This window comes from Prinia subflava, chromosome 8, assembly GCF_021018805.1.
Source record: "Prinia subflava isolate CZ2003 ecotype Zambia chromosome 8, Cam_Psub_1.2, whole genome shotgun sequence".
Classification (NCBI taxonomy): domain Eukaryota; kingdom Metazoa; phylum Chordata; class Aves; order Passeriformes; family Cisticolidae; genus Prinia; species Prinia subflava.
The window spans coordinates 23,010,587-23,022,871 of NC_086254.1; the positions used below are offsets into that span (position 1 = coordinate 23,010,587).

The window sequence follows — 12,285 nt, forward strand, 5'->3', positions numbered from 1 at the left end:
CCTCCTCATCTCTCTGTGACAGAAGCAGTGCTGCAGAACGGGCTGGAAGTGTGACAAGCACTGTCCTGTTTGCTAAATCAGGGTTAAAAATCCTTGTGATCTTATTCAGGGAATCATGTGCCTTCCAGGCAATTGTCCTGGTGCTAAAATGTGTGGTTATAAAATCAAACTGAAAAAAACCCAACATCACCACTAGGAGACCATTTAAAAGATCTTCTCTTTTTCTGACTTGTTATGATTGCCTTGAGGATTAGAACTAGAGAATGTCCCAACGCTTAACTAACAGTTTATCTCTACTGGATGAGCAAAAATGATGGATTTAGGAGAGATGATGAGTTTGTAGTAGCTGGAAGTTTTAGCCACACCACAGGTGCTGCTCAGGTCTTGTGTATTTGTAGGTCCTTCCCTGTCCCCGAGGGAGTCACAGCCTTACTCCTGACTAAACTCCCTGGTGCTTCATGGCTGCTCCCTAATTAGTGTCAATTAGGGGCGAAAGGGAAAGCTAATGAGTTGGTGAGGTGGTGTTCCCAGGAGGGTGTGGTTGGTGTTTTGGGAATGTCCTTTTCCTGCAGCTCCTTTCCCTTTCTGGGGTGCAGCAGTGGGCTCTGCTGGCAGCCTGGGGAGGGAAGCTGGTGGCTGTGGTGGCAGGGCAGTGTCAGGGGCATCAGTCACCCTGTGCTGGGCAGCTCGGGGCTGTGCCCTGTGTCCATGGCTGATTTCATGACAGCAGACAGTGGCTGGGAGCTCGGGTGGGCCGTGGTGGAGCACGGCCTCGCTGCAGGGCTGTTCTCAGAGCTTTGGTGTCTCTGTACCTTCTGGTCATGGTCTGTGCTGGGCAAGCAGCTCTCTCACATGCGGTGCCTTACATTGAAAATGATCCTGACAAGGTTAGGATCGCTTGGGAATTGCAAACTGCGCTTTTTTCTTTGACAGTTCTGGTATTTTAGCAAATTCTGCATGTCACAGGTGGGTAGATGTGACTGTAAATGGTGAATACTGGACTTGGCTAATTATTTGCTATTGAGACCAGTATTTTTAAGATACCAGTTGGTAACCTAGACTTGTTAAACTCATGTAATCTCCAAAAGGATTAAAAATAATGCTGTGATAGTTCTGCAACTGTGCGAGTTTAAACTGCTGATGACACAACTACACTAATGTTGGCATTTCTTATTTGAAAAATAAATCGAACATTTGCAATCTTATTTTGTTTCTTTAAAATATTTGTCCTGAGTGAGATGACTGCGGTGTTTGTCTGTTAAGCAGCTAAAGTGCTGTGCTGTTTGTTTGGCTTTTAGTCAACACACTTTCCAGGAAAAGGTGAAAGGACACAAACACCACAGACAAGTTTCGGTTGTAGCTCAGTGCATGTGAAGTGCACATCTCAATCTAAAGCGAAGGCTCTTTTTAAAAAACTTCATCGAGGCTGAGTAGGAAGAGTGGAACTCGGATACTTCGGGCTGGTTGCTTTCAGACTGACTCGTGGTATTACTCATGGAGCCCACAGAGCTCGTTGTGTGTCTGTGTGCTCCTGCTCCTGCAGTGGTGCTGGCAGGGCTCATTAGATGAGTGTGTTAATGATCTTCCCAACTGATCTGGGGGCCTTCAACTGTGACTGTAGATCCAGTACTGAACAACAGCCTGGAATCTCCTCAGGCAGAAGGTGACAATGTCCTTCTCTGCTGTGCAATAGCCAGTTCTGCATGGCCTTTCAGGTTCCTCCTCAGCTGTAGGTAACAGCAGATATTCTGCAAATCTGTATTCTCTCAGTGGGCACTGTGCCAGCATGCCCAGCTGAACAGAAGAGCAGGATGTGTTCAGAGCCAAGAGTCCAGGAGCAGATGCATACACTGGGATCAAAAATGGGAGAAAAGGAAAAAGAATCTGTAAAGATCCATTCAGCTTTTAACTGGTAAGACCTTGACTCTGTTACCTGGTGAGGAAGCAAGACTTACATTTGATTATCTTATTTACTTATTAATCAAATTAGTTCATTTATTTTAAGATTGTATGGTGGTAATGGGTGACACAAGATTTGGGAGAATGGTGATGATGGATTATGCAAGATTTGGGGCAGATAGTGCAGTCTTGCTTCCTTAACATTAACTGAGGTTATCAGCACAGTGTCTCTGAAAGAGAGTAGAGGACTCTGAGTGTAGGTAAAAATTCTGTGGTAAATTATTCCATGATTCCTATTTCATGAAGTCAGAGACCCCCTTGAGAAACTCAGCTATCTGCAGTGGGGGGCATTTCTTGTCCTTTTGTTTCCAATTTGAAACACACCATTTTCGGCTTGTCTAAATTCTAGAAAATACCTTGGTTATGCAGCACATGGAAAGGTGTGAGAAGTCTTTCTCATCCCTCCCTTATGTTCTAGCATTTGCAGGGTTCATGTCGTTTGTTCTCCTCTGAAGCCTCCAAAGCCTTGGGGTTTGTTCATGGTTTTTTGGTGATGGTAGCTCTGTAAAAGCTATAATGCTCTTAGACAGCTTGTGAGATGTCAGATTGAAAATATTAGGTAACCAGGAAAGCAGGACTGTTTATAACCACACTTGTCAGTCTGTGAAGCCTGGAATACCCTACAGGCCAGCAATGATACATTTTTAAACTCACACAAAACCCATACTGCAAACAAATTAAGGTCTGGATTTGTAGTGCAGACTAAATTCCTTTAGGAGTTATGTGGCTATCTGGTCTGTGGGATACACCAGTCTATTTGAGATGAGGTTAAACCAAAACTCTTTATGTAGAGACCCCTGGTGTTTGGGCAAATTAAGATCTGGATCTCATCTTGGTGGTTATTTTTCTTACAGAAGAGGAGCAACTGAGTTAGAACCTCTTGACACTTTAATGAGAGTGTGGTTTATTTCCTGGCACTGGCTTTGTTTGATGATACAGATAGCAAAGCTTTGCTTTTGCACAACAGCTGTCAAGAAAAAGCCATTTCACATTCTCAAATGTCTCTATCCTTCCAATAATGTCCAAGATGTTCTTCTGGAGCAGAGTGAGTATCTGGGAGGAAAAATAGAGATGGATGTGAAGAAGAAGAAGGGAACTTGAGTTGTTTTCTTACGCCGACGCTCCATTCAGTTGTTTCCTGTTTTGGCAGTGAGTACATGGCTACAAAACAGCAGAAGTAGAGTGTTCCTGCCAGCAGCTCTGAACTTCTTCTGTTATGGGTCATAAATTTCAAGGACAAACTATATTTTGAACTTACTGAAATTTGAGAAGTCTCATGTAATTCTTTAACCTGATACTAAAGTTTAGCTCTTTGATTTCCCTGTCTCTGCTGCAACATTCAAAAGAACCAGAAGTGAAAAATCAGTTTTTACCCATTGCAGATGACACTGAAGCAGTCTGGGAATCTGAGCATTGAATTGTGCAGTATTGCTGTGGTTTATTGACAGCAGTGCCCTCCTTCTGGGAACATGCAAAATGAATGCACTGGTAAAGTTTGGAAGTGGCACAAGCCTGAGGCTTTGTCCCTTCAGGAAGCACAGCCAAGCCCTGACAGCCATTCAGGTGCAGGTGGCAAAAGGAGCATTTCCAGTTATGTCCCTGATAAAGTGGCTGCAGGGAAGGACTGGGATTTGCTGTCAGAAGCCTCTCCAGTGAGGCATGTTGGAACTGGTCAGTGGTGAGAGACAATCTGTAATACCTGCTAGCTGTGATAAATATGGGCCTGGGAAAAGTGAGCCCACTTTGCCACGTGTTGATATGATTTAATATGGCAGTCATGCCCAGTTTACATTCTCCTGGGGGGTTATTTCCGTGCTGCCAGCACCTGACTGGTGTCACAAACCCTCTGCTGTGCCACAGCCTGTTCAGAGTGCCCCGGCAGTGCTGAATTAGCAGGGGGCTTTCTAGGAAACTGTGTTGCAAGTGTGTGATTTCTTATTTATTTCTTTCTTTTAACCCCGTGTAATAGTGGTGTTGAACTTTAAACAAGCCTGTCCTTTCCTCTCTGTGCTGCTCGACCTCAGGAAGAAGCTTGGCATAGCAGGCAACTGGGTTCTTTTTTTTTTGAGGGAGATTAGTAAGGAAATCAATATTACCATATCTTAGTTGAAAGCAAAACTAGGAGACCAGATAAAATGTTTTTAAAGGGTATTAAACCCCACATCTATTTCACTTAGCTGGCTAAAATTCTGCAGCTGCTTGTTAAGATTTATGTTGTGTGATGCAAGTGTCCATTTATCTGATATTTAGATGACCTTCCTCTTATCTACAAGTTACATCCTCATTTCTTGTTCTTGCTCAAATATCCTGATGTAAAGCTTAATGTAGGATAAGAAATCAAATCCTCCTTGTCAAAGTGGGTTACATGAGCAGTTGTGTGCTTTATATCTTCATTTCAGGGCCTCAGGTTGCTCTCCCCATGCTGAATCTGGAGCCCTTTTCCCATTTGTGTAAAGCAGGTGTTTATTGTGGATCTCTTGGTACTTGCTGCTTTTCTTGTGCTCTTCTTTACAGGTCTCTGAAATCTCATTGGATTGTAGGGGTTTTTCCTTTCTGAAACCAGCCCAGAGTGACATCTCGGGAGAAGAGCACCTTCCACTTGACTTTATTGTAACTTTTCACCCTTCCACCTTTTCCAGCACTATCATGTGCCATCATTTTTTTCAGTGGCAGCTTTAAGAGGAGACCTGTTTTTTAAGCTAAGATTGCTTTTTTATGTAAGTCTTTATATAATTTTTGTGAATTGCTCTCCTTAGTGTGAGTGCCTCAGTAGATGGATTAGGAGCAATTCTGTGGCCCCTGATAAGATCTTGGCATTTGCTGCTTCCCGTAGCAGAACTGCTAAAATGACAGTAAATTGTTATCTCTGAGCCTGAGCTGCTCCAGTTTTATGGTGCAATTAAATAGTGTGATCAAATTGAGCCCTGCTGCAAGGCTTCCCAGGAGTCTGTCTGGTGAAGCTGAAGACACTGGGACTGCACCTTTAGTTTCTGTTCTAAATTCTGCTACAAAATCTACACAGAGTGCTTGAATGGCTGATGGCATGGCCGCCTCTTCCTGTGGTCTAACATAATATTTACTTGAAGATTTTGGGGTGCATCTTCTCTTTCTGAATCTCCTGCTGGCATCTGAGCAGGATGGGGAGAGTGAAGCCCAGAGTGCAGTTGTGCTCAGAGCTACAGAACTTCCCCTTTGAAGAACAGGGCTTCAGACTTCCTCTTTCCACCCCTGAAGTGTTTGGGGGTCAGGCTTAAAAGCAGGAGATGAGTGGCATGAAATGACTCATGCTCCAAACCCAAAGCATTTGACTTTGGAAAACTGACTTCAGTTCTAGCCCTTCCTCTTTAAAGTTTTATATTGCGCGACCTTTTAGATGAAATGTCGAGCTTGCTTTTTGACAGGCAGGATCTGTGCAGTGTGACTGGGTGTGATTCAAGAAGGTGTTTTGTAACTTCATAAATCCCTGCCTGCGTCCACTACCTTCAGTTCTCGTGACGTGGCTGGCTTCAAGTTCCTCAGAGCACAGTAATTCCCTGCTGTGAATGAGTCACATTTCTCCAGCATGGGACCTGTGGTGCTGTTGTGGACATGCTCTGGAGATACCCTCCCAGCAGTTAAGTGGTGTCAGTAGTGATGGGACACAGCAGTGTTTGGCAGGGCCCCTGGCGTGGCCACACAGCTCCTGTGGGCACTGGGATGTTTCTCTCCAGCCATTTTCTCTGCTGAAGGCAATTGCATTTCCACTGAAGTCAGCTTCATATCCTGGAAGTGACCTTGGTTGATAAACTTGCTTTGGTCACTTTAGGTGTTCTAGCAACTTCTGTAGCCAAAAAACAAGCCCCAACCAAAGCTCCAAAGCACTTTCCTCCCCCGTTGCTGAGGAGAGGATGCCCTGTCTGATGTCCAGGCACGCCTGCTCTCCAGGATTTTCCTTTTCACCCATATTCATCACGCTCTGCAGTGAAGTGCTGGGTGCTGGCTGGGTTTTCACAGCAGCTTGCCTGTTGCCATATCTTGATCCCTCTTTTTTTACCATCCCACCCCCACCCCATGGTTTTTCCTGTTTCTTGAAACATGCTCCAGAAATACACTGCTGTTTTTAAATAGTCTGCTGAAGGCACACGAGTGACTTCTTTCTTTCCATTTTCTCTGTGCCTGTGGGAATTCAGCATCTCCTAGAAATCCATTATTCTCCAAGTACCTTTAGGCACTGTGGCATCTTGAAAAAGATCTGATATTTGCTGGTGAGGTAATAGCCAGCTCGCTATTCCCTGCACAATAAATTGCCCCTTTCAGTTCCTGAAGTACTTGATGTTGGTGTTTGATCTGTGGAAACTCCTGGGGACTGGCAGTAGTTTGTGTGTGCACATACATGTGGATGCTTCAGTGTAATATTTTTGTATTAGAGTTCCTTTGTATAATTCAATTTCTCTAAAGAAGCACTTGATCCATTTCGTTTTAAAAGAGGGGACAGTTTTTTTAAATCTGTTAATGCTATGAAATTAAACTGTGTCCTAGTGCTGCTGCTAATATAGCCCAGTATTTACAGAAAAATTCCTCAGGGATCTTGGTTTGGTTTGCGTTTTGTTTGATGCTTTTATAATGTGAATCCTAAGTCAGGGGGAGTTGTGGTGGTTTTGGGTGTTAGGGATTTTCAACACACATTTGGGAAATGTGGTTAGTGATCTAGAAAACCATCTTTCCTAGTTACCTGTTTTTTTCTCTTGTTAATGCCATACAATCAGTACAGAAGAATAAATCCCTGTGAAGTACAAAGTCACCAGCCTAGCGTCAGAGACAGATTTCTGAAAACACCCATTTTAGCTGCCTCATGTTTGAGATATTAGACTGTGGCAGTCCAGATCATATTCTCCAGACTGCATTTTTCATAAGCAGAAATACTGACAGCCATGTGTTCAGTTATAAAAAGCTGGCAGCTGATGTCAGCCCTTATTTCAGTTTCAGAATACTGTGCTAATTTTGGGCAGGTTTATGTAAATCAGAACTCTTCTCCTGACATGTAGCACTCAGGGTAAATTGGTACATACCTGAATAATGCAGCAGAAGAGATAAACAGGTGATGTGCTGCAGTGGATGGCCCACTTGAAAAAATCTTGAGCGTTGTACATGATTTTTTATATGCAGAACTGTGCTTACACAGTATTTATTTACAATATGAAATTCTGTTTCAGCACATTGGGACTAATGTCCAAGGACAGCAGAATTCTTTTTATTTTGACTTCTGAAATTGTCTCAAATAGCTGAGCTATTACATACACCTGAAAAAACCTAACAGAGAGCCCTGGTGATCTGTTTGAGATGCTACATCTGTTTTAGCTGAGCACGTGAATTGGGTACAACTGACTTCAGCCATTGCAGCTTTGTGACATCTTGCTGATAACTCAAGATAATGATGGAAGAGGTGTTAGACAAGTCACCTCTGTGTGTGTGTGATGCCTGGGGGGGTAGACAAGTTCTTTTCTGCCACAGTGAATGTTTTCATTGCTGCTGAGTCAGAAGCAGGGTTGGTATTTTCACTGATGCTGCAAACAAGGGCTTAAAGCAGTTTATGTGGAAGTGCTTTGGGGCAGAGACCCTGCTCCTTCAGGAGCTGACAGGCATAATGTCTGGTGAATGTTGTGTTACTTTATTATGCAAACTAATAGTATTTTAATAAATAATGTTAGTGTTGTATTCTGAGAAATTTAAACTCAGCTCTTCATTTGAGGCCCGAAATGCTTTCTGTCCAGAATTCGCTCACGTGAAGATGTGAAGTCAAATGAGTATTTGTCTTAAAATAGCTAATGATTTGAAATTAGATGGATTCATACCTAACAGGGTGGTTTTTTTGTTTGTTTCAGGACATCAGGCATGAAGCCAGTGATTTTCCATGTAAAGTGGCCAAACATCCCAGAAACAAAAATAGAAATAGGTACAGAGATGTCAGCCCCTGTAAGTACACTTTCTTTTCCATTGTTTGTAAGACTGTTGACCTCTAATGACTTCTCACAGCTAAATGTTCTTTGTAAGGACAGGATTCTGTTAGGTGGATAAGCATCCAAGACAATTCTTTGTTAGTGTATTTATTTATTTGTGAGATTGGTGTCACAGGATGCTTTTATATCCATAGGGTTATACTAGAGCAGCACACAGTAGAGACTGCATTTGTGGACAGAAATCTGAAGAAAGAAACTTGCTTTTCCTTTGAGTTCTTCTGCTGGAGAAGAATGGTGGCTGCAGTAGCATTTGTGAGGTTGCAGGGGTGGTTTCTGTGCAGTTCTCACCTAGCAGAGCCAGGCAGCACAGGGGGAGCAGTGTGGCACAGAACTGTGCCAGGAGAGAGCTCAGCTCCTGAGCTCCCAGGCCACAGCTGGCTTTGGAAATGGCTGTGTCCCCTGTGCTGGGGGCAGTGCATCTCTGAGCACAGCCCTGTGCAAGCACAGCTCACTGTGCTGCTGCAGCCTGGCTCTGCTGTCATCCCAGGGACAGGGACAGTGCCACGGCCACCTGCCCACGCCTGGCATCCAGGGCTTTGGGCTGCAGCAGTGCTGCGAGGGCAGGGCTGCAGTCACACGGTCAGAAATGATGGATCTGGTCAGATACAACATTTCATGGATCTGGTCAGATAGAACATTTCATGGATCTGGTCAGATACAACATTTCATGGATATGGTCAGATATAACATTTAATAGATATGGTCAGATACAACATTTCATGGTTCTGGTCAGATACAACATTTCATGGATCTGGTCAGATAGAACATTTCATGGATCTGGTCAGATAGTTTTTAATGGATCTGGCACTGCAGGGAGCTCCCAGGAGGTCTCTGAGCAGCCTTCTCTGCACAGGGCAGTGCCAGTCCTGGCCCACGTGTCCCCTCAGGGTGCAGCACTCTGGGCTCAGCAGGCCCTGTCCCTGCTGCTCTGTGGCACAGAACTTCTGGCTTAAAAGCTGCTGAAGTCTTTGGGGCAGTCGACCAGCACAGAAATGTTGCACATAATTTGCTTTACTAAGCAGTTCTAATATTTGAGGTTGTGAGTAACAAATTCCTTCTTGCCTTTAGATAATCCTGTTCCCAGTCTGTTTGCTTTCTTGCAAAATGTGGGAACCCATGTGTGTATTTTTTAGCTGGTGGTTTGGTTTCTCTAGTCCCTAGTTGAGCACGTGACTAACAAAAGAGCAAATAATTTCCATTAGCTGTATTTCTTGAATTTTGCTATTTTTTCTGTACATGAAAGGGTGGTTGGGTTGGGTACAGTAGCTAGATGTCAGTCTGTCAGATAAAAGGTCTCTGTCCTGTTTGCCCGATATATGTTTAGACAAACCTTTAACAGCCTTGAACAAGCTGTGTTTGAATGTTTAAGCTGAAAAGATAAGCAGTTGTGTAATTAGATTTATTCAAAACCAGCACCTTGATAACTGCATAAATAGGTCAGTGGGATCTGGTTTGCAGATTGCAGTGGGGATTATTTCAGATGCAAACTCCACTCTGGCAGTGTTCTTGGGAGCGGAGTGTGAGCTGTGCTCAGCTCTGCCCAGGGACTGTTCTTGCAGCACCTCTGCTGTGCCCAGAGCCCCCAGGAGCGCTGCCCTGGCTGGGCTGAGCTCTTCCCCAGCTCTGTGACCCCAACATCTGATGGGGGTGTGCATGGCTTGTGCTGTGTTCCATATTCATTAACCGCTGTTTTCTAATTGTGCTGCAGTTGATCACAGTCGAATTAAGCTAAACCAAGGTGACAATGACTATATCAATGCTAGTTTGATAAGGATGGAAGAGGCCCAAAGGAGCTACATCCTTACCCAGGTAATTGCTGGCAGTGGATAATAAAAATCTTACGGTGGCTGGAGTTGTTTCTCATGGGTTTTCTGTTTGTTTTCTTGTTGTAAAGCTACTTAAGTGCATACGAACATCTGTGTGTGTGTAAAAATCACTGCTTTTCCCTGAATCTGTCAATTCCACACCTATCTGTATAACAAATTTAGAAGTACCCACATACCCTGTTGTTTCATTCTGAGAGCCAGCAGCTGTGCCAGGCCTCTTGTTTTTCCTAAATGTTCACTTCCCTGGAGACTGTCCCGATCTCTAATCTCGGCACTTTTTTTTACCCCTTCCGCACACACTTTAGATAAAGGTAGACTGGGATTAATATTTTCAAGTGACAGCTCTTCCTTCCTGTTTCTAAAGAATAAAGATAAATCTCCTCAGGAAGAAACGGGCAGAGCAGTGTGCATTTGCCCTTCACAGGACGGGGGGTTGATCACAGGGGTGAGCTCTGTGTGCAATAGTCAAACGTGCCCCTGACTGCTGCTGGCTCCTGGCTGCTGTCCTGAGCCAAATTTAATGGTTTGAAGGCTTCATTTAAATCCAGTCATTCTTTGTGCTGTTCTGTTTGAGCACAGGAGTGGATGAAACCCAAACTTCAGAGCAATAGCAATAGCAGAAATGGAAGTTATAAGGAAATCTACTTTGGGAATAGATAGTCTTTCAAAGGAGTCACCATTTCATTCAGTCCCAAAGTAAATCTCTGAAGATTCTGGAAGACCATATAATTTGTTACTGATTTTACATCCTTTCAGTCTTTTAGTCAAGTAATTTTCAAGTATCGTGAATAAGGATGAGGGATTGCAGGGTAGTTTCACACAGATGTTATTTTTGCTTTTAGTCAGTGGGGTTTATTTCCCCATGACCTCTGTATACCTTTCCTAGAAAAATGCAGCATTTTTCACTCCCAGTTCTGTTCTCACAAATGAAGACTGTCTCTCTCTTCCTCTAATGTATGGGGGGAAATATGAACTGTGCTTTCATGAGTAAATGCATAACATGGAACTTAAAGCTGTCTCACTGCATTTTTTACAGTTTTGAATGAGAAGTTGCTTGTTACTTGTTTAAATCTCTTGCCTTGTGCAGGGACTGCTACCGGGGAAGAATGCACTGACATTTACAGAAAATAATGCTTATTTCTGGGGATTCTGTCTCTGCAGGGACCTTTGCCAAATACTTGTGGTCACTTTTGGGAGATGGTTTGGGAACAGAAAAGCCGTGGTGTTGTCATGTTGAACAGAGTGATGGAAAAGGGATCTGTAAGTACTCACCAGTTCTAGCTATGTGTTCATCACATTTATGATTTTCTGTAATAAGAAACCCAAGTAAAACCAACCCAAAGAACAGGATGGGATGACTGTAAGTAGTTTTGTCTAAGAAATTGTGCCTGGAATTGAATACCTGGTGAACTGATCTTACTGCAGTCAGAAAATGAAAATCGCTTGGTTTGTAATTGTAATTTCTCGTGCATTTGTCTGAAATAAAACACAAACACAACATGACTCCACACAAATGGAAGTCTCTGCTGCTAACCAGGGGGTCTGGAGTTGTCAGTGTGCATGGATTTCACCTCTCAGGGCTCTGCAGTAGAGAGAGGAGCTCTGGGGCTCCAGGTTTCCATCACACACTGAGCTCTGATCATGCAGTGGCCCCCAAGGCACACTGTCCCCTCCAGGGTCACTGCTGGACAGAACAGAATAAAGTATAATAGTGTATAAAGACATTTTGGAGGAGGGCAGTGAGTGTCTTGGGTATCCACCAGTGATAACTGGGTGGTACATGCTTTTGCATCATCAGGAAAACATTCCCAATTATCAGGAAAATTCCTGGGCAATGAGCTGTGTTTTAAAAAACTGCAGTCTGGATTTTTCAGTGTTTGGTTGGGTTTTGTACAACAAGTGAAATTTAATCTTCAAAAGAGATGCAGTAACCATATTTTTCAATAGTTTCTTCCTTTCCAACCATTCTTGCTCCTTCTCTGCACTGCTGTAGTTTTGAACAAAACAAATTACTGTGATCCCTTAGGGCAGTGCTTACACTCCTCAGCAAACAGCAGTGGGAGACTCAGAGTGGAGCACAATAAAATATTGTTTGCAGACGCATTTGTGGAGAAACTAGACACAAAGGCAATAGCTATAACTTTAACATTAATACAAATCCAAGCAAAAAGTGCAGAGGATTCTAGCTGTGTTCTACATCCTGATAAACAAGAGGATGTGTTTTCAAAATAAACTGGAATTAGTTTGAGCAAAACCTCTGTTAGTCTGCCTATGAAGAAAATGCTGAAGGGGTTTTCTATTTATTAAAGTGCTGTCAGAAATCATCTTAGTCTCGAGCCTGGTGTAGGTTTAGCATCGTTCTTCCACTTTTGGTTTGGCCACAATTGTTTGCCCTTTAACAAAAGGGGCCAGGGCCATGTGCAGAGCCTCGGAGAGGGAAGGGTCAGGTGCTGATGCCATCCCAGGGCAGAGGAGAGGTCGGGGGCAGCAGGAGGAGGCCAAAT

At 43.6% G+C, this 12,285-nt stretch overlaps 1 protein-coding gene across 1 annotated transcript in view; it reads left to right on the top strand.

The window, feature by feature from the left end:
• The window catches only part of PTPN1 (protein tyrosine phosphatase non-receptor type 1), a 31,478-nt gene that overhangs the window by 13,120 nt on the left and 6,073 nt on the right, over positions 1-12,285 (top strand). The window contains exons 2-4 of the mRNA XM_063404155.1: positions 7,821-7,911; positions 9,664-9,764; positions 10,943-11,041. Coding sequence (XP_063260225.1) covers positions 7,821-7,911; positions 9,664-9,764; positions 10,943-11,041 — 291 coding nt within the window. The remainder of the gene's footprint in view (positions 1-7,820; positions 7,912-9,663; positions 9,765-10,942; positions 11,042-12,285) is intronic.